The sequence below is a fragment of the Ascaphus truei genome, chromosome 5 (assembly GCF_040206685.1).
Source record: "Ascaphus truei isolate aAscTru1 chromosome 5, aAscTru1.hap1, whole genome shotgun sequence".
Taxonomy (NCBI): domain Eukaryota; kingdom Metazoa; phylum Chordata; class Amphibia; order Anura; family Ascaphidae; genus Ascaphus; species Ascaphus truei.
In genome coordinates this window covers 290,404,621-290,427,461 of record NC_134487.1, presented here as the reverse complement: position 1 = coordinate 290,427,461, position 22,841 = coordinate 290,404,621, and the positions used below count along the sequence as shown (strand labels likewise).

Below are 22,841 nucleotides of genomic sequence, written 5' to 3'. Positions count from 1 at the left end.
TCGGCTGGGTCACTGGCCATTGAGGCGGCTGGATTAAACCCCGCGACAGGGGCAAAGAGACTTTCACCCCGCCCCGCGACCCCTAGGTCGGGGCGAGGGGACTACTCTGATGAGGACCTTCGTGAGCTGGCGGTAGCAAAAACGGAGCGGAAAAGACAGACGGGAAGAACGACGCCCCGTGGGGTGAGTGACCGGACGTCCCCCGCAGATCGGCGATCCGACCGACGGAGTCCCGCCATCCCAGGACCTGGCGGAGATGGGAGAGAGACGCCTACACCCCTGCGGACGGGTAAGCCAAAAAGCCCTATCTCTTACCTGGTCACAACAGACGGCGAAGCGCTGGAAGGGCCGCGCCAGGCCCAACGCGCACGTGGAGGAACGGCATCACATCCGGTGGCGACGGCGGAGCAACCGGATGTCGTCGTGGAAGAAGAGATCCCGCATGGGGGTCCAACGCGAGATGGCGACGCTTCCGGTTCCGGGGAGGACGTCACTTCCGGTGGCGACGGCGGAACCCAGGAAGGGGAAGCAGCGACGCTTCGGCGATTGGGGGAAGGTCCCCGACCGCTCGTATTGCCCAGAAAATGGAGAGACGATCTCAGGACTGAGGAGGGTGAGACATCATCCTTGGACCAGTCTACGGACAGCCAGGAGCGGGTCGTAACCCCGTGGGGTCCCGTCCCATGCCCCTATACCCAACCCCATGCCCTAGCTAATGTCCCTACCCCTATCACACGGTCACCGGGTTCACCGCCCAGCTTGGAACTTGTGGACATACCTTTGGGGGGGGAGGAAAAACGGACTGGGGAGAAGCAGCTCAGTGGAGCTACGGAGGGTGATTCACGGGGAGGAGGAGAATTGAGGGTGGCGGATACAGCACCCCAACCGGCAGTAAAGGCTCCGGGGTCCTCGAGGTGGTTCAACTCGCGATCCACAAGGTCGTCAGGGGTATTTTCATTTGATGACGACCGGGAACCAGGGCCTAATCCCTTTAAGGAGACCCGGTGGTGGGCTCCACTATTTGAGGGGTACTCCGCATGGATGGACCGTACTCGGTTCCTCATCCGGCGGGAGGACGTGGTAGATTTCTGGTGGAGAGAGGGAGAGTTTACACCCGAGCAGAGGGACAGGGAATTACAGGAGAGGTGGTTCCAACTGGAGCGTAGAGACATAGCGCCCATGGGTCCCGACACACTGTCAGACCCAGTAGATCATGATGAGCCCCTATCATGGGTGCTACCTGGGAGGGCAGGTAATGCTGATCTGACCAGGGTCAGTAGGGCGGAGAGGGCTATAATAGTCAAATATAAAAAATCCCATGGGTTGGAGTATCCCTATGTTCCGGAGCCCCTGATGGATGAAATTGAGGACAATAGGGAAACGTGGCTCCGAGAAACTATAGAGCTGTATTTAGTCAATAGGGGGAGTGACATTGTAAGTAAAAAGGCGGAAGAAAGGATAGACACCCTGATGCGAGTGTGGAGCATAGGGAGAAATGTTCACAAACATAGGGTGACCTATGTGCCAGAGAGAGGATCACCTAGGCATTATTATGTTACGGTCCTGGATATGGGTAACCGGGAAGTGAGGAAACCTGACCCAGATCACTATTATTAAGGGGGTACTGAGACATTACGCGGGTTCGTGGCTGCTGGTCGGGGCGGGCTTGGCGGATGACTGTATTCATGTGTACTGTATTATGAGGAAATTTGTGTGATGTTAATTATGTTTTCCGTTACAGTGCTTCCTGGAAAGAGGTATACAAAGTTAGGTCCCAGCGAGGGCGATGGGATTCACCAGGGGGAGAATGTAGCGGTCATGTAAAATGCCTACAGTCATCTCTCCTGCTGGCAGTAAGGCCTGGTAAGTGTGGGCATGCCAGCAGTAATCATGGAGGTTTTCCCTCACACCCTGGTGGGGTGCTCTGTGTATGGCTGGGACTGGTCACATGCTCTGACTCCATGGTTAGTGATGTCAGAGATGTGTCAGCCTCAGAAGCTTACATAAGGCACAGCACTGTGTCTAAAAGTTAGTTGTTGGTTGCTAGTTGTTCTGCTGAGAGGAGGAAGGAGTTCCAGCTCTTGTCAGAGCTGAGGAAGGAGTTCAAGTTCTATCAGAGTGTCAGTTATGTTATAGTAACTCCATGGGAGGCTGTGTCCAGGGACCTGGCACAGGACAGTGATTCCTGCGGGAATAGTGAATCCCTGATCTAGGTGATATACCTATCAAAAGGGAGCACTGGCGAGATGAGCGGCTGAAGATACTCCTTGTGGAGGGCAGTTGCCCTGCCGTGTCAATAAAGATGAGTTCAGCCAGAAACCCTCTCGTGTATCTATCTGGAATGAGTGTACAGAGAGGAGCACCACGGAGGAGTTCCTCGCCAGGATCATTCCCTTGCGGACGCAGGGACCCTGGTGAGGTGGAGGCGCTGCACTGGAACTAGGTGAGACTCAGCACACTACCTCAGCTGCCTGTCTGACGGGTCCTCCCCACACACCATCATGCGGGAGACTCAGGAGTCCTGTAGCCAGCAGGTGCACCATCAGGCATATTCACACTGTAATGGGGTCCGGTTAGACCACAGGGGCCAATGTGAGATTGGGTGGGTCAGGCCGGGCCAGAAATACCGTTACATATATAATGCAACAGTGTACGCAGCACTTTACAAAATTACAATACACATAAGGCAAAGGGAAGCCCTGCCCCGAAGAGCTTACATTCTAAGTAGTATGTTGGGAGGCGTACAGACAGTAGGAGTAAAAGTGCGTTATTAAAAGTGCCGCCAGGAAGCATCAAGGGCATCTGGAGGTCGTAGCAGAGGTGTAGAAAATGTAATGAGCTGCTGCTTTTGAGAGGTGGATTATCAGCGGGACTTTGACTGTGGAAAGTGAAGGTGTATGACGAATATTGAGTGGAAGAGTGTTCCCTAGGTAGGGAGAGATTAGTGAGAGAGGTTTAAGAAGGGAGAGAGCTGTAGAGGTAAAAGGTGCACAGATAAGACAACCTTGGGTTGAGCGTAAGGGGGTGTAAGGGGGTGTAACGAGATTAGAGTTCAGATATATGGAGGTGCAGAGGAGTGTAGAGCCTTAAAAGAAAGGAGAATTTGTTGTTCATACAGAAGTTATTAGGCTGCGTCCATAGACAGGCGGACCGCGCAGACGCGTCCGCACACTGAGCGATCAGAGTGCCTAAGACAGTGATCGTGTCTATACAGCGTGCCGAAGTGGGGGGGGCGCAATGCGCGTGAAATCAGTTAAAACTGATTTCTCGCGCGATAGGGCGGTCACGGGAGCGGTTGACCCAATGAGGGCGAACCAGCTCCGTGACGTAAGTGGCCCGCCCATAGACACGCCCCCGGACGGCACGCGTACTGAGGCCAGGGAAAGCACCCGCTTTCCCTCAGCCTCCGCACGGCTGCAGTGTCCATGGACGCAGCCTTAGGAAGCCACTGAGAGTTCAGCATTTGAGTGGATTGTAAAGGAAAGAGGTGTGAGCCAGGGATTGGAGGTCAGATTAAAGGATATTAAAACAATCAATACGGGAGAGAATAAGGGCATGCATTAGTGCTTTAGTGGTAGTGGAACATAGGAAGGGACGTATCTTAGCAATGCTGCGAAGGAAGAAACAGCAAGATTTAGTAACAGTGTTTATATGTGGGAATAAGGAAAGGGAGGAATCCAAGGTAACCCCTTGGCAGAGTGCTTGCAAGACTGGGTGGATGGTAGTGTTACTGACTGTAATGGAGAAGGGGGCAATATGGCATCTGGCATCATCAGAGTAGAGATGATAGCTGAATCTAAATGAGTCAATTAGGTTACTTGGTGAGAGTGTATATAGAGATCAGAGCAGAGTACGGGACCTAACACCGAGCATTGAGGTACACCTAGAGAGCGTTCCAGAGATGCCGAGGAGGAATTGGCATAGGAGACACTAAGAGCGGTGAGAGGTAGGGGTAGAACCAGGAGAAGGCAGTGCCACAACTGTCAAGAGAGTGAAGAATGTGTAGGAGTAGAGTGGCCAACAGTATCAAAAGCTTGGAGTAGTTTCCTTGAGATTTGGTAATATGAAGGTCATTATCTACCTTGGTGAGTGTGATTTCTGTTAAGTATGCAGTGCCAAAGCCTGATTGTAGAGGGTCACGTACGTACGGGAGTTGAAAAAGTGAAGTATACGTAAATAAACTATTTGTTCCAGAACTTAGAAGGGCATGTAGGGTCTAGGGTGTTATTCAATAGGAGCTGGCAATTACACAACTATAGCGCTATACCCCAAAACAAATCAAATATACAAAATGTTTACAAACAATCTAATGTAGCATAAACAAAATCAAGTAATATCAAGAAAAAAGTTTAAGATTATCCACTTAGGTCGTAAAGTCCTGCAGCCGTGAGTCCTCTGGGATTATCCAAATCCCATAGAAACAGTCTTTGCAAACAGAGTCCTCCTCAGTGCTGGAACTTTCACTCGTGCTCAATACAATGCATGAAAAATATAAACATGTAGAGAAACAATGAGGAGTAACACACTTAATTAAAGATACTGTCACCTCTGTGACAATGGTAACACTAGATGCTATTTCACCCTAAACACTCCAGAAATGGTGATGGAAATGACCATAAGCTTACACACACCACCACCAAGCAGTTAACACTTTACAGCCTGGATCAGTAATGTAGGTGTAACCCAATTAATTAAGATGTATCTTATTACACCATAGTACTGCTAGATTACACTGTGAATGATAGTTAATAGAGAACACTCACATCAATGGAGTTCAAGATGAAAAAATGGCACCTCTACCTGATGGACAATTCTCAGCAATAATATGTAGAAAAGAAAAATGAAAACATAGCACAGAACTGCTATATACCAAAATTTAATGAACCAACATTTAAAAACAAACACTTGGAATAAAATACACACATTCCTTCGTTCTTTGTAACCCTGATGAAGGTCCCTCTGTGGTGACCGAAACGGTTGCAGTGCCCTTTGTTCTAATACAATTTTTTGTCTGGATGACTACTTGCAGTGTGCAGTCTCCTATTACTGGACCCGCATCTGGTAAATAAAAAAAATAAAATATATATATATATATATATATCAAGAATGAATAGATGATACCGTTCTGTGGCTAATGAAATGCTTTTATTTGTGCGAGCTTTCGAGATACACTGATCTCTTCTTCCAGTGTTGTTATAATGAATAAAGCAAGCAAGGGTTTTAAATAAAAACAGTCTCTTGGTATGTTACATGTGACCAGAGCCTATCCATCCCCCCCTGTGTAGTATGTGATTTATGACTTGAGGATATATATATATATATGTTTGTTTGTGGTGGTAATCAGCCTAGCTACCTACCCAGTTAGATAGGGCATATACAGTACTGTCTAGTTATTCTCCAAAGTTGAGCAGGTTTTTCTTTTATGTTTTGTGTTTATATTGTTAAAGGAACATGTAATAATGCCTTTTATTAATTTCCCCATAAAACGGTCTCCATTTGCATACCTCTGCACATACCTCTTACAGCACCCCTGGTTGGTCAAAGAATAAACATGACAATAGTGTTAAAACGCAGGAGTATGTTCATTTAAATTATGCCTCACGTATCCTGAACATATATTATACTGTAATCGACTGGTGCTTGTTCTCCCTTATCGGGTGTTTGTCCTCTGTAACAGTGATGTAATGCTGTAGTGGTTCCATTATTAATGATGTGCTTGCCCTGGACTGGCTCCAGAGCTTTGCTTTGGGTGCGTTGCCACAAATCTTCCATTTTTTTTTTCCGCATATCTGTTTTTGTCCCAGACATGGACCTCTCATGCTTAGGCCCTTTTAATGACCCAAGTCTTTTTTTTTATATATAATTTTCAACCCTCATGATTTGTTTATTTGCCCCCCATAATTCTGAGTACATTGGCCATTTCCTCTGTGTCCACTATCGCCATTGCCTGGGGTTTTTCCATGAGACTTTATGGGTTTATAGCCCCAGCCATATACTATTCCTTTAAGATTTTCTCATTTGTATCGCAAGTCTTCTCTGAAATTAATTTCTCCGAACATTCAGGGCCTTAGCAGTCCCAGAAAACAAAGACTAACTACAAAAAGGATGCATCCGACATTATATTTATACAAGAGACCAACTTTAGCATTAGGTTAGCGCCCTCTTACTTTCACAAACAGTACTCCCAAGTATCCTTACCCTTTCCTAGGTTAAGAAGAGATAAGTGGCAATATTGATCAATAACAATATACCTTTCCTACTGGCAGGGCCGTCTTAACAGCATTATAGGCCCCCGGGCAAAGCAGTGCACTGGGCCCCGCCTACACAACCACTCACAGGAATAAAAATGTAAATTATCGATAAAATAAACTTATATTTATTGGTACCTCCAACAAAACCGTTAATTGCCTCCCGCGAATCCGTTACAATATTCTGCTTCCATAACATTGCAAGCAATAAAAACGGCAAAATATCTCTCGCGAATGCAGACACACCAACTCTCCGCTACAAGTCGTCATTTTTCTCCTACCGAGTTAGCGGGAGATTTGAATGTTGAGGCGGGTGATCGGAAAATTAGTGTTAAATTCTGGTCTGTGCATAAATTAGCGTGGGGCCCCTATGCTCGTGGGGCCCCCGGGCTACTGCCCAGCGTGCCCATGCGTTAAGACGGCACTGCCTACTGGACCAGGAAAGATAAAGAGGGTAGGTACCAACTGTATTTCTGGTCTGCTCCTGTTCGGGGGGGAGCCAGGTGACTCTGGCTAACATGTAGGCGCCAAACTCCTCCAAAGCGTCGTTCTTCAACAACACTGGACAAACTGCAAAACATTAAAAAAAGGTTTTGTCATACTGTGGGGTGACTTCAATGCGGACATGAACTCAAAGATTCATAGGTCTTGGCAACGGGGGTGTTCCCAGATGCCACCCTCTACCATCTAAAATCTTAGCACGATTCATCGGTGAACTAGAGATGGTAGATATATGGAGAGAACTCCACCCTACAGAGCGAAACTATACATTTTTCTCAAACCCGCACAAATCCTAATCCAGTATAGACATGTTCGCTATGAATGCCTTTCTGATCCCAAAAATATCTGCCGCAGATATATACAGCATCACCTGGTTAGATCACGTACATCAGTGCATCTCTCCAGAATATGGCCCCATTGACCATGCCCCGACAGTAGAGAGTGAATGAATCCATGCTTTGTGTGTCTGAAATCCTAGAACAGCTAAGTGAGGCATTAAGATTCTTTTTCACCACCTATAGCTCGCCCGATATCTCCCAAGCAACGCTATGGAAAACCCAGAAGACTTAAATGAGGGTCCAATTTATAACAATAACGTCCTATAGAAAGAAATCTAGACTCAAGAGAATCCAGGAACTCTCAGTTGGCAGGACTAGAAGCATCCCACAAACAGTCTCTCTCAAATACCAATCTGGTTGAGATCATTAGAGAAAAGAGGCAAGCTACATTTATCCCTATCATACCGGGCTGAACAAGCCATGAGATGGACCTCGCAGAAATGTTACAAAAGAGGAAATAAAGCTCATACTATGCTGGCGAGGAAGCTTCGCAAAGTCACCAGGGCTAATTAAATCCACGGTACCCGCTTTAGGAGCAGGGAAGTGACCCATGACCCACTTAAGATTTATAGACAAATTCAAAATGTTTTTCCAAAACCTATATGGGGGATCTGATACGGGGTTGGTTGGCCCCCTCCCAGGTCCGGATCACCATTCCTTGATGGGTGCAGCCTCCCTGGGTTGCGGCCAGAGCAGCGGCAATTTCGGATTCAGCCAATAACACATGAAGAGATTGCACTGATAGTCAAGGAATATAAATCTATGAAAGCTCCAGGTGCAGATAGATGGCTGCATCTGAACAAAACTCAGCCACTCATAGCTCCAAGGTAGCTCATGTGTTTCAGCTGAAACAAGTCCATCAATATATATCATATAGAAGAGGTAAGTAATTGGTGCGTTGTCAGCAGTCTTGAGATGCAGGTATAGTAGAATAGCTTAAAGGGAACGGCCTATTGGTTGTTGCTGAAGTGAAAGATAACACAGCTTGTATGCGGGATGAGCCCAATGGCTCAATGTGAACAACTGGCAGGGATGTAATTTCAAGAGGAGAAACATTTAGTTACCTCTGAAACCCCGCTCGAGATGATGTTCTTTCCGCGCTCCTGTGATCACGGCGTGGTGTCCGACTGTTAGCGATGATACACCGTCTTCAGGCAAACAACTGTCACTGGTCTCCGATAACCAAATCCTGCACAGCCGCTGTACATCCATCCAATCGTAAGGCGGAGTATGAAAAAACTGCAGGAGATTGATTGAACAGCAAAGCACTCCAAAAAAGCACTGAAAAACTCACCGGGTGTAGAAAAAATAAAGAAAATTTATTAAACTACACGATAAAAAACAAAAACATACTGGAGACAAAACGGGAACTCTCCTCCCACGCGTTTCACGCTTAGAGCGCTTTCTCAAGGAGTTGTTCAGTGCTTTTTTGGAGTGCTTTGCTGTTCAGTCAATCTCCTGCAGTTTTTTTATGCAGATGGCTACACCAATGTCTAATACAAAAATGTTTCCAAGTTTCTTATTAGAAAATTACAAAAATGTTTCTTATTTCTATATTAGTCAACACATTCCTAGAGGTTATGATCATTCCGGACAATATGACTTCAGCCAACATTGTCCTAATCTTAAAAAAGGGTAAGGATTCCTCCTGCTGTTCCAGTTGCCGCCCAATCTCCCTTATCAACATTGATATAAAGATATTCCCAAAAATTCTGGCAAACTGTCTCCCCAGGGGGGGTGCAAGATTTTCTAGGGGGCTGCGGCAGTTGCAGAAGCCACGCTTTCTTCCCCAAGGCCTCTGCAACGTCCTTTACCTTGTCGTCTGTCATGCGTCGCCATGGCAACGTGGCGTCATTTGACGCCAAAGATAAGGTAAGGTGGGGGGGAGAGCAGGCAGAGGGGGTGGCGCAGCGGGGAAAGTTTGCACACCCCTGTTCTAGCGGGACCATCAGGATGAATCCTTACATATCAGGGATAGGGACTGGGGATACAGAGTACAAAATATATCTTATTTGCAGATAACATTATTCACAAAACCTCTGGTGTGTCTCCCACATCTGTTTCAAGTGCTAGAGCAACATGGAGCCATCTTGGGTTTAAAATAAACCACTCAAATCTCAAGCCCTACACATTAACCTTCCTAAGCACATATCAAAATGAATATAACAGAATTTTGATTTCACATGGCATTCCCAGTCTCTTTTATATTCCTGTATGAATAGCCCCCCAAAATGATGGTTCTCACTATAGCTTAAATTACCCAAACTAATCAAAGATTTGAAGAAGGACCTGGAGCCATGCAGCAAGTATGGTCATTCCTGTTCAAATGAATCTACTGCCAAAAATCATGCATTTGTTCAGAACTCTACCTATTCCAGTTCTACCCAAAGATCTGAAAGACCTGCAGGCACAAATCTCTTGATCTGTGTGTCCCAGGGCAAAAAAAAAAAAAAAGCCACATTATATAGACCACAGAACAAGGAGGCTTGGCTCTCCCCAATCTGACTAAATATTACCAAGCTTCTCAATCAGCCCAACTTCTCTTGTGGAATTTTTCAAGACACTCAAGCGTGTGGGTCAATATAGAACACTCTGAGGTTAGTCCGACCAATATTGAATCTCTGCTATTGCTGACCTGGCCAAACAGACCAGTGACTACTAAATCTCACCCGATAATCAAACATCTCATTATGAGAGCGGTTATAAATCCCATTTAAACTCTCCCCCGCAAGGTCTGGAATGATTCCATTATTTAACAAACTCAGCCTTTATCCGCGGCCTTTTGGACTGTGCTTTTGGCACTGGAAAAAAGGCCGGCTTTACGAGAGTCCAAACAATTCCTAGAATTACAAGAACAACAATTTTTACCCCAAGCCGAAGTCTTCGGGTTCCTACAAATTAAAAACCTTATATTGCGAGTCCATACTAGCCAACAACTCTCTACTACCACTTTTTTCAAGATACTTTTCAAATCCATGTATCTAGAAAAGGCCCTAATCTCTGTACTTCTAAACTTGGTTTATAATCAGAAATGTGCATGTATGCTAAAGTGGGAGGAGGAAGTCGGCGAAACATTGGAAGATGAGGATTGGGAGGACATATGTCTGGCGGTGGTCCAAAGTTTCAGATGCACACTCATAAAGGAGAATGCTTTTAGACTATTGTTCCGCTGGTACCTGACCCCTGTTATGTTGCATGCTAGGTTTTTTCTTTCTTTAATCTGCTCCCCCAAATGTTTTTATCTTCCTCTCTCTATTTTCTGTATCCCATAAAATCTGGCAAATAAAAATAGAGAGACGGAAAAGTACCAAAGCAAGAGGTTTCAGGAGGTGTTTGGGAATGGGGTCGAGGCTGCATGTGGTGGAGGTTGAGACCAGCAGTGATACTTCTTCTTTTTCTTCTGTAACTGGAGAGGAGTTAAAGGAAGAATGAGGAGGATTTGGAAGGAGGGGTGTGCAAGGGACAGAGGGAATGTCTTTCCAGGGATTAGTTTCTGCGAGATTGATGATAACAACTGTGAGATTGATGATATCTGCTAATGATCAGCTGGTTTGGGGGCATTTAATAGCACATTTTACATTGAATAGTTTGAGAGTGAGTAATCTTTATTTCACATATTCGTGGATGTAGTGTTGCTACATTCATCTTTATTTGGACTCCGAAAAAGTTACCCAAATTTCCTTGACTTCCTTTGAGGCCGAGCTTTTAGCCACACTGCTCCCACTCTTTGGAACAGTCTGCCTCATACGGTTCGCATGAATTAATTGACAACATCTTGGGGTGTAATGGAAGGAGTGGAGCATGATGTGGCCGGAGGGTTTCAAAGACAGAGAAGAGGTGGAGGGGTTGGATTTATGCCTGTTTATAAAAGAGATGAAGTAGCTGTTTGGCAAGGAAAAGAGCAAAGCTAAAGCAAGACAGAATACATTTGTGTTGAAGTAAATCAGGGAGAGTGTGACAACCTCTAGAGGGGTTCAGCGGAATTAGTGCAAGAGTTCAGGGTTGTGGGTTGGAGTGCATGAGTATCAGCATGCGGTAGGAGCATACTGGTCAAGTGAGGAGACAAAGACAGTGTTGTACAGTAAGTTGTGACATGACTGTTTGAGCCAGTGGAGAGTGCTGATAAAGATCTTTGATTTGAAACTGGTTTCCAAGGACTGAAGATCAATGGAATGCAGTTTGCGAGAATAGCAAGGCGAGGCTGAGTGTGAGGGATGTGAGAGAGTGACAATGTGATGTTGTTATGGGCAGAGAGTGGGAAAGGTGAGACAGAGACTTCTGATAAGGAACATTTTTTAGTAAAGGAAGTGGGCGTCTTGGTTCGTGCTGGAAGCAGTCCATTGGTGGAGACCAAAGGATGAAGAGATATTGCTCAGGAAAAAGAGGGGTCAGTAATCTCCAATGAATGGACTCAGATATTCAAAACTTCTATTTAACACAATGGAGGTTATCATTAAATTCTTCACGCTCTAAAACTGGGGCAAAACTGATGCAAAAACATTGTACCCAATTTATCAATGAAGAAAATCCCATTGATTTCAGTAGGAAAAAATGTCCTTTGTATATTCGTTGACCTTTATTGCTCCAGTTTTGCAGCTGGGAGACTTTGATAAATAACACACCCTCTAACTCAGGGGAGAGCAATCTTTTTCCCCTGCGCCCCCCTGCTGGCTTTCCCCCTCTCCTCGCGCCCCCCCCCACCCTTACCTTGATTCAAACGGCGTCATGATGTCACGTTGTCATGGCAACGTGACGTCACATAACCCTCCTCCTTTGATGCCGCGTTGCCATGCCGACACATCGCCAGGAGCGCCTGAAACAAGGTAAGTAAGTTTTACAGAGGCCCGGCAGCTCCCCCGGCATTAATTTAAATGCCTTCGGGAAGCGTGCGGGGGCCTCTGTAAACCCCGCGCCCCCCGCAGCGAATCTCGCGCACCCCTGCTCTAACTGTTACTTATTCACCAGCTACTGTACCTGATTTTTATGTCCTATACCTAATAAAGTCAGCTGTACTTTCTCCCAGTGGCTGAAGCTTCTGCTAATTCAAGCAACTGTGAGATTGATGACATATCTGCTAATAATCAGCTAGTATGGGGGGATTTAATACCACTTCTATTCTATATGTATATAAATATATACAAATAAATCCATAGATATAGATATTTTGTTTGCATATAGTAGATTGTACTGTGCCTCCTTCGGAGGGGTCACTTGCCTGGAAGTTCCTCTATCCAACATTGACATACTTTAGCAAATGAAGTGTACCTATTTTTATGTGCCAGATATGCGGGTGTGAAATAGACAAATGGCATACTTTGATATACTGTACACTACTCCATCTTTTTACATTGACTATTTTAAGAGTGAGTAATCTTTATTTCACATATTCTTGGATGTAGGGTTCTACATTCATCTATATTTTGGCTCCTAACAGTTCCCAGAATCTCCCTGACTTCCTTTGGGGGCTGAGCTTTTAGCCACGCTGCTCTTACTCTTTGGATCAATTTCCCTCTCTGGGCATCTATAAAAACAGGCTTATTACCTATCTGTTTACCCAGGCATGTAGTTAATGAACCACAACCTGTCCTGCATTTAATAAGGACAGCACCGTCCCACCCGGTATTGTATCTTTCCTTGTGTTTGGTCTTGTTTATAACTTGAGATGTTTCCTTCTTTTTCTCTTTTTGTGACTGTGCTCACAAGTAATATTTTCATTTTCTGTATGCTGCATGGTGGAGGTTTTTTTGTCCCTGTTTACCCACCATAACCTATTTAAGGTGTGGTTTAAACCTATTCCAGCCTCAAATGGCAAAGACCGTATAACCGTCCTCACACCGATGAGACCCAAAAGGTTGGAAAAGCTGTCTGTGATTAGGGTTACTGGCTCTGCACTTCTTTAACCCAGGCTGTGCTGAAAAGCTGTGTAATGCGGCAGGCGTATGTTTATAGGGGTCCGTGTCAAAATGGATTTGAAGCAAAAGGTGACAATGTGCTCATTTGCAATGTCATTTCCCAGAATCCCTTGGGAAAGGCAGGGTGGCAGACCTTTCCGAGATGTGACTGTGCTCAAAAGTAATATTTTCCTTTTCCATTTTTGTAACTGTGAAGTGCTTTGTGGCCCATTGGGAGAAAAGCGCAATATTAATAAAGTTATTATCATTGTATTTTCCCAGAATGCACCAGCAGCACAGAATGTTCGCGCTTGCCCTCCTGGCATTCCTGTTTGTGCTGCCAGCTCTTGGCACAGAGGCTGGCAAAAAAGACAAGCAAGGTAAGATTGGGAAGGCTCCCACCTCACCCCGGAGGATGGGATCTGTAGGTTTGAACACTAGGATTATTTCTGAGTGTGGATGGATTGATATTATCCTTGCTTAGGTTCTCAAACGGTGGTCCCTCAAGACTTTAGTGGTGGTCCCTGATGCATTTCAAACCTCAGCTCAGGCAGCTCTCCCTCCTCCTGAGCAAAATCTAACAGGAGCAAAATGCAGATTATTATTCTCAGGTCCAGTATTTTGGAAATCTGTTAATATGTATAATAATTTGGAGACCATTATTAATAAACTTATTTGTGTTAATCCACATATAGAGTATACATATGTAGCCAATGTAATTACTCCCGTTGGTGCCCTACAGCTGGACATGCACAACGTACCAGTGGGAGAAGAGGCCATTCTTTTGAATCAGCCACACGCTGAAAGTGGGGACGGCGACCGAGCTATTTCACAAGCGGGGAGGAACCAGCGAGTAAAATAACGTTGGCTGTGCATGTGTGTGTATGTGTGTATGTGTGTATGTATGTGTGTATGTGTGTATGTATATATATATATACAGTGTTCGACAAACCTATACATTTGCACGCCCCGGGCGAGTGGATTTAACATCGTGGCGAGCTCCTATTGGCCCAAGCAGCACACGTTTTGTACTAGGTGGCGAGTAGATTTTTTTGTTCGGCGAGTAGATTTTTTGGTGATTTGTCGACCACTGTGTATATATATATATATAGCATATATAAAATATATAATATATATATATATATATATATATAGTATCTCCTGTGTGCTCATTTGCATGTCATTTCCCAGAATCCCTAGCTGTAGTGGGATCACTGTATGCTAGAAGATAATGGTGAAAAGCAGGGTTGCAGATGTGTGCACGCGATTGTAGATCTTCACATGATTAATACTGGTGTTCCACAACATGGAAAAGTTATGAAAAAATGCTCTCGCTCAAATAATGCCACGTGGAGTAGATTTTATTGTGCGGTATGTCAGGGGTGCACAAACTTTTTCGTCTGCTTGTGCCCCCCTTTACCTTGTCTCTGGTGTTTTCTGACATCACGACGTGTCGCCAGAAGCCGCCAGAGACAAGGTAAGTGACATACAGAGGCATCGGGCGCTCTCCTGGCACTTAATTTAAATGCTTTGGGGAAGAGCGTGGGGCCTCTGTAAGCGCCCTCCTGTTTTAGCACCCCTGCTGTATGGAATAGAGTCAGTTAGTGCCACTTTGTATCGAGCAGATTGTTTAATAATGCTATGCAGTCTCTTAGCATCCAATCCTCTGGCATCCTATTTTGTCGCCAAGTCAGGTAACCGCATCAGGCAGGGCTGCTTAAATAATGTGTTTCAGGTACGTTCAGAATCATTAAAAAAATAGATGCGCTCTGGTGGGGGGTGGATGTTGTTTTAAAGACACATATCAGCCAATCTATATTAACATATGTTAATATGCATGTATTTTTTATTTTTATTTATAAAAATGTTTTACCAGGAAGTAATACACTGAGAGTTACCTCTCGTTTTCAAGTATGTCCTGGGCACAGAGTTATAACAATACATGGTTACATTAAAATAACAGGGTTATGAAGTCAATTCACAGACATTTCATGGACAGATAGAGTTGGAAAACTGGGTACAGGGGATAAAAGGCTTGTGAGTTTCAGATTGAAATAGAGAGGCTTTAACATCACCAAACATCAGCGAACGGCCGCAAACGGCTCACACCCTTCGGCTGCGTCGAAGGCTGTCCGCCTTTGGGGCGACGCAGATGTACACTGAAGGGGTTCAGATTAAATGCAGCTGTGAATACAAAGGGCTTTGTCCTCTTGGCTCATTAACATTCCAGTGGGTGGGGTTGACCTTCCACAAAGTACAAGCACATTTTAACCCTTAGCATGCTGGTCCTGTGCAGAGGGGAGCAGCTCTCAAGGAGCCCAATTTGGGGCGACGCAGATGTACACTGAAGGAGTTCAGATTAAATGCAGCTGCAAATACAAAGTTCTTTGTATTAACGTTACGTATAATGGTATTTATATAGCATGAGCAGTGTACGCAGCACTTTACAATAGTACAACACATGGTAAATAAATTACAAACAATGGTTGCAACAGGTACATGACATCATAAGGCAAAGGGAGGCCCTTCCCTGAAGAGCTTACAATCTAAGTGTATGTGTAAATGACATAAGATTCTGTTCTGCAGAGAAGAAAGCTAAGAAGTCGGACTGTGGGGAGTGGCAGTGGAGCGTTTGTGTCCCCACCAGCGGTGACTGTGGGATAGGAACACGGGAGGGGACGCGCTCGGGAAAGGAGTGCAAACAAACCATGAAGACCCAGAAATGCAAAATCCCCTGCAACTGGAAGAAGCAGTTTGGAGGTACCCAAATCTGTCACCTCCCTACCAGGAATCAATGCACAGCTCCCTCCTGCCCCCATACTAACCTTTCTGTTGCCAGAAGGAGGTGTGAGCATCTCTGGCAGGGAAGGGATTACAGGGACAGCTTCAAGCTGTGTTAGTGTCTACAACAGAATAAAACAATTTAAAAAGGGACCAGCAGGTGTTCCGAGCGGAGAGCTGCATTATCTTTCTTGGTTGTATTGGTTCAAACTCTGAACCATCAGCTAATTATAGCAGATAGGGCATTGGCAGCATAAACATGACTATTTCATTGTACACGTACATATGAATATATTTGAACGCATACATTATGTATAGAAAAAATTCTGTATACATTATTAGCTACAGTACAATAGCTCAGATACAGTAAATGTGTTTTTTTCCCCAGAAGGAATTTAGCACCATTCCTACCACACAAACACACGTATGTGGAGTGTCCCTTTGGTCCCATGTCAAATGTAAGAAAACTGTTGTAAATGTGTCTCTTATTTGACACTGGTCCTGTAGGTGTAAAGGTTACTGACACCACAGACCTGGGGCATTAAATTGATGAAAAGAAAAGCAAGGTCACTTAGGTTGCTATTCTTTAAACTGTGATAGTGCATAACCCCCTTACAGATGTAGCCTTTCGATGGTATATATGTAACCATTACTCACCCTCTAGTCACTCCTCAAACTGCACACTAACGTACTGTACATGTCACAAAACACCTTCATATATTGATGCTAACAGACACGATTTTATATTGACTCATAGGGGGATATTCCTCATACTGTGATAGTGCCGATTGGTGCACTATCACGGGGAAACTCCATCAGATTCCCAACTGGAATTATGGCACTTTGATGAGTAACTCCCTTAGCATCACCTAACATTTTTGTGTCAATGGCAAAACCAAGCCCCATTGCATTGTAATACATTGCAAATGTGTTCTTCAACACCTGGTCTAATAAGTGAGCAAGAAATTATTTAGGCTCCTCAAAAGGTTTAGGAGACACGCAGTCATTTCTTCCGGTGCCTCACTCACTTTGATCTATCGTAGGATCCAAGTTTAGATTCATGGAAGCTAAACTCTAATCCTCTAAAACTACAGTGACATTGGGGTGGACGTTTAAGTGAAGAGAGGGAGCATATGGGCCCTCAGATAGAATTCCACTTGAGAATTCCAAAAACACATCACCACCACTGCAGAATGGGTTAGTTGACGTCTGTGAACAGGCAGTAAGTTGTCTCCTGGAGTTATTGTAACACTGCTGTGTCCAATACTCTCCACAAAATATAACTCCTCGTCTCTTCTGTTACACCCCCTCAGCTGAGTGCAAGTACCAGTTTCAGGAGTGGGGTGACTGTGACACGGAGACTGGGGTGAAGACCCGGAACGGCAGCCTGAAGAGGGCCCTGCACAATGCAGAATGCCAAAAAACTGTTACCCTGTCCAAGCCATGTGGGAAGATCACCAAACCCAAACCTCAAGGTAAGCTCATGCACGGGTGTTGTGCACAAAACCACGAGCCCAAAACAGGGTCAATGCTGCTACAGATGTGAAAACCACATGACCACTTCACCTGTGAATATTTGGGGGGAAATCAGAAATATACCCAATTGGCTTCTGCCCTTGATTTTTAGAGAATAGTAAATTTTTGGCTAAAGTGGACCTATAGTTATTGGCAGTATTTTGGGATTTTGTTGTTGTTGCATGGTCTGGAAAATGATTCCAGAGCTCGCAGTGTCATCAAAAAAATAAACCCACCTTTAGTGTAGGTATAAACATGCACTACGCAATGAAACAAGTTTATATTTTTGGGTTATGCTCTCGATGCTCTTGAACCATCTAGCACAAACGTTTTGTGGTTAGTATGTACACACAATGCACCGTGTACAATGCATGTTTACGTTTGGACTTGATTGCATGATTGGGGTGCACCTATATGGAAATGTATTGTATTGAGGTGACTTTGATATGCCAGATCAAACAGAGCCAGGTTCAGATTTGTTTGGAAATGATATTACCAAAGCTCTGCACAATAATGTATCATTGCTAGTATTGCTGTTAGTGTTCCAATGCCACATTAAAGAGGAACGGAATGAAAATCATCTTTGAGAAGACGTTTGAGGGGTTTATGCATCAATGCCATCAAATTGATTCGAAACCCGATTTTGCATGTCAGTGCAGAATTCGATCGGAGCTTAATGGCTCCAGGTCTGACCTCAATGCATCAACTTGCAATTTGGGGGTCAACAGGAACAGTCAAGAAAAAGGCAGCACTCAATCCCAGAGCAAACGGATCACTCACAATTCGTAGCTTCATCCGTGATGCAAAAAGTTACCGTTAAAATGAATTTGAGAGATTTGGTGTCTCGCTATATATAGATTTTCTATGTATTAAGCTCTGTCCCATACCGCTGCCCTCTGAGCTCTATTTGAGGTTGCCGTCTGGGTATTTTAACAGCGTGACGTGGCGGGCACTTCCGGCCTGATGACATCACCCTCTGTAGATCCGGGGGCTGTGGCGGGGGGTATATAAGCTGCACTGTTGGTCACTTGTGTGTCACACTTACATGATGAGACGTCGAGTACGGGCCTGAAACGTCGCTTGCTGGGTGGCATGTCCCTTTCCTGAATAAAAGGTAACTTTTTGCATCACCAAGCCATGTGTGCCGTTTGACAGAACTCCGGATGAAGCTACGAATTGCGAGTGATACGTTTGCTGTGGGATTGAGTGCTGCCTTTTTCTTGACTTGTTCCTGTACGTTTATGAGTGTGGCCACTCTCTAAAAGGTCCGGCATCTCTCCTGCTGAAGATTTAAGTCCATGCTGTGGTATGTTTGGAGTCTGTTCACTCACTGTTTGAGTGAATTACACAGCACACGTATGTATGAAATTCTGTATCTCTAAGTATCCCCTTTTCCTGGCATCAAAGTGTCTGGCAGGTATGATGTTGTAGCAATGTGCATCGAGTTTAAGATTGTTCTTACATTTGACACAGATGCAAGCAGTAAATGTGCAGTGTATCAAATCAAAATGTTCTTTGCACTGCTACATTGTCTTTATATCACTGCGGTTGTGCATTTTGGATTGTCACTGTACCTATTCATCTGGGAAACACCTTTTCCTGAACTCCCCATACTCCTTCAGGAACACCCCAGCCTGTGGGAGGAGGTGCAAGTTTTGTGAGAAATTGGCAAGCTACATGATGACAAGTTGCAGTAAATGGGTAGTTTTCCCAATGGCTTTTGAGTTCCTCTCCTCCCCACGCTCTGCAGCACAGCTGACGACTCTGGCTGGCATCCTCTGACCCCTCGTAGCTCTCCACCACATCATCGCCCGCAGCACCTCACCAGACAAACTCATTTTCTTTCCCATCGATTCGGCTTGAGTGTGTAATGAACTCCTCTGAGCATCTCTTGCATGTGTCCCAAAGGCCTTTGCAGGGATTATCTGTGACATGAAGGGGTGAGCAGAGAGGAGCAGAAAGTTAACCCTTTCTGAGCTGGCCTGCAACGCATTCTCCAGCTTGGACAGGGTTAACACAGTCCCCCTTGGACAGTTAAAGTATATTATATATAGTTTTGCCGAAGTGTTGCAGCCATTGGGATTCAACAGTTGCTTTCATCCCATTTCCATCCCTACTCACTTACAGATGTAGCAGCCGTTCTTGTACTCACTAACATACTTAATATGGTGCACACTGTTTTAATGCCATGTAACCAGGGGTTCTCAACTCCAGTCCTCAAGGGCCACCAACAGGTCAGGTGTTAAGGATATCCCTGCTTCAGCACAGGTGGCTCAATCAGGGACTCAATCAAAGTCTGGGCCACCTGTGCTGAAGCAGGGATATCCTTAAAACCTGACGTGTTGATGGCCCTTGAGGACTGGAAGTTGCCCACCCCCGCACTAACATGTTAGGAGGGCACAAATAATGCAATTTCTCCCTTGTTAACACACATTATATTTGGATTTCCAGCAAAACTCACGAGTAGATACAAGAGTGACTGCTACATATGTAATATCTTTAATTTGATAGTATTAGTAATAGCATTACTCCCTACATGAAGACCAGTGCCCCATGACATACTGCCCCTGACGAGTGCAGTGCAATAGGTACTGAGTGTGTGGGCGGTGGAGTACTCCTGGAGCTGTACTACACAAACTATAACCATCGGATGGGGAATAGGACATGGAAGCCTTCGGCTAATGCCCTTAGAATACATTGTGTGTGTGTAATAACCTGGACATAACCACACTATCACCACGGTCACCGACATTTCTGCACTGCATGGGCAACACAAGGAGGCTTATATTCAGGAAAGTACAATTACAAAAGTACGAGGGAACAGCCTCAGGCGGGGAGAAACCTGCTTGTGCAGCCAACACAACACAGACTCAAAGACAGAGATACAAAGTGGAGCCCTACTCTCACACACGTTCATAATGACGTTCTCCTTTAATGTGACAGCCAAGAACAGTGGAAAAACAACCTTTCAGGTCCCATATGGACCTTTCATCAGGTCTTGACCACCTGGCTGTGCGGAAACCCCTTGTCTGGCCTCTATCGACGTGCACATTTGATTCATCTTGGCTCAGAGCACACTTTCCATTTCCCTCTGCTCCACTCTTCCTCACATTGTAACAGACATATACAGATATTTCTGCAATGCCTGTAGTATAAATCAGTAGTCAAAAAGTGCTGTTAGAAAATTGTGCTGCAGTGGAGCATAATGTTTCAAGGCAAACGTGGTGCAATTTCAGGGCACAAGTATTTCTCCAGATGAATCAAAGAAACCAACCTATTTCTGTGGCTCTTCTTCCTTGACAGGTTGCAGACCCCTGACCTAGCTAGATGAGATACGATCAGCTTTTTGTTAGCTGTGAAGTCAGAGTGTTTGTAGTTGTGGAAGAGATTTCTTGAAAAGAAGCAGTTTGGGAAGGATGGGAGCAACTGGGAGACTCTGCAGAGGATTTTTCAGGGAAGGGAGCACAGGGTAAATCTCTTTAGGGAGCTCACTGCACCTAGGTTTATAGGGTACCCCAGTTTCCCAGTTGTGTGTGTTGTTTTGCTGTAAATAGTTGTGGATATTTCTTTTTTCAATAAATTAATGTTATAAACTCTGTGTTTCTGCCTGGCAAATTGATCCCTGTTGTGTTAGTCCTGGTCTCCTGTGACAGCATCATATTGATTTTATGGGCTACATGCATCAAGTGCCGGGACGGGTTACCGGGTTACCGCACCTGTTCGTTAACTCTCATTGACTTGAACAGATATGAACGCCAGAACGGGTGATGTGACCTGCCCCAGCCCTTAATGCATCTGCCCCTATGTTTCGTAGCATCAATGTATCAAAGTAATTTGCTCTTATTTTACACCAATAACATCAACTTGTAATATTCAGAGTGTCACCTGGAGGAGTTCAGGAGACATTAAAGCAGCAATATTACTTCCCGCCAGCGGTGGATTTCCAGATCCGCCGCCCCATGGCACTTAACTGGTGCCGCCCTCTGCCTTCTTCGAAATTGTAGCATCAAATGACGCTGGTGACGTCCCCAACGCGTTACACGACGTCGCTTTGCCATGGCAACGAGACGCGGTGTGACGTTGCAACATCATTTGACGCTGCAGAAAGAAGATGGAGGCAGTAGGACGGCAGAGGTGCAGCAGGTAAGGAACTTCCCATCCGGCCTCTGTGTGTGGGGCGGAAATTTTTGCTGCCCCCAAATTTTGCCGCCCAAGGCCCTAATGAGAAATCCACCACTGCTTCCCCCTTTTTTAAATATGTAAAGCATGTGACAATGTATATTTCTACCTTCTTACCTACGCGTGCAATCGTTTGGGGCTCCTGTTTGTGTGCATAACATAATAGCTACCTTTCAGTTTCACTCAAGCCTTCAGTCAGTGTAACTCAGCAGCTACAACATATCCTTATATTACTAAGGTAACATTCTCTATTTGTTACAGTTTATAGTTCAAACAGCTGGGAACATTGGCAACAAACAGGAATGTGCTACAAAGATCTTGCTTGGGAAGTGGGCTAAATCCTGCTATAGACAATAAAGGATGCTTTAAAACGTATTAAAAATGGCACTATGAGTGAATAAAAAGAAAAACAGTCACGATTATCTAATACTACAGAACTGCTTAATTTAAATAATAAAAAAACCCATAAGATATCACACGTTTTGCAGCTTTAACCACATATTATGGGGCATATCACACTGCTTTTTTGTGTTAATGTTGTCCTTTTACTAGCATTGAAATCCCTCCTGGCTATCAGCCTGCGTCAATTAGATTGTAAGCTCCTCGGAGCAGGGACTCCTCTTCCTTAATGTTACTTTTATGTCTGAAGCACTTATTCTCATGACCTGTTATTTATATTATTTGTTATTTATATGATATGTATTACTACTGTGAAGCGCTATGTACATTTATGGCGCTATATAAATAAAGACATACAATACAATACAATATCAGAAACTTGATTAGGAAGCTTTTTACTACTGACACAGACACAAAGGGAATGTGATGCAAGTGTGTCAAGACAAACTATTCTTTGTACTGATATACCACTCCACAATGAGTTAGCCAAGATTTAAAGATGGCACAGGGATTCAAAGCTGGTTCTTTTAGTCCAATGTGTTTTTTCCGTACACATCCTTCAGTTTAACATAGGGTTACACATACATCCTCGGAGGACAGTGGCTATTAGCAAAACAGGGAGAGAAACACTGTACCCAATGTAGCAATAAAAACGTTTCAATTGATACACGCATAATAATTCCTGTTTTTTTCCTCTTTGTTGCGGTAAACCTGGTCTTTCTAGAAAGTCTGTATCAAAAATGTATCAAAAACAAACAAAAAACACGTTACATTAGATATGCCCATCAAGGACAGAATGCTAAATAAACGTTATGGGCTTCCTCAGGGGTCCTCAAGACCTCCCCACAGGTCAGGTTTTGTGGATATCCCAGCTTCAGCACAGGTGATGCAGTCTTAAGCCAGGGTGCTGAGGGGAAATATTATCCCTATCAGCGCGGCTTTAGTCGGCGCTTCCGTATGCTTCCGCAGTCGTGCCGAGGCGTGTAGAA

The 22,841-nt window shown here is 44.7% G+C and overlaps 1 protein-coding gene across 2 annotated transcripts in view; it reads left to right on the top strand.

Moving 5' to 3' along the window:
• PTN (pleiotrophin) overlaps positions 1-22,841 on the top strand; it is a 78,496-nt gene that overhangs the window by 32,286 nt on the left and 23,369 nt on the right. For both annotated transcript variants that reach the window (XM_075602592.1, XM_075602591.1), the window contains exons 2-4: positions 13,261-13,358; positions 15,565-15,738; positions 17,073-17,234. In XM_075602592.1, coding sequence (XP_075458707.1) covers positions 13,262-13,358; positions 15,565-15,738; positions 17,073-17,234 — 433 coding nt within the window. In that variant the 5' untranslated portion in view covers position 13,261. The remainder of the gene's footprint in view (positions 1-13,260; positions 13,359-15,564; positions 15,739-17,072; positions 17,235-22,841) is intronic.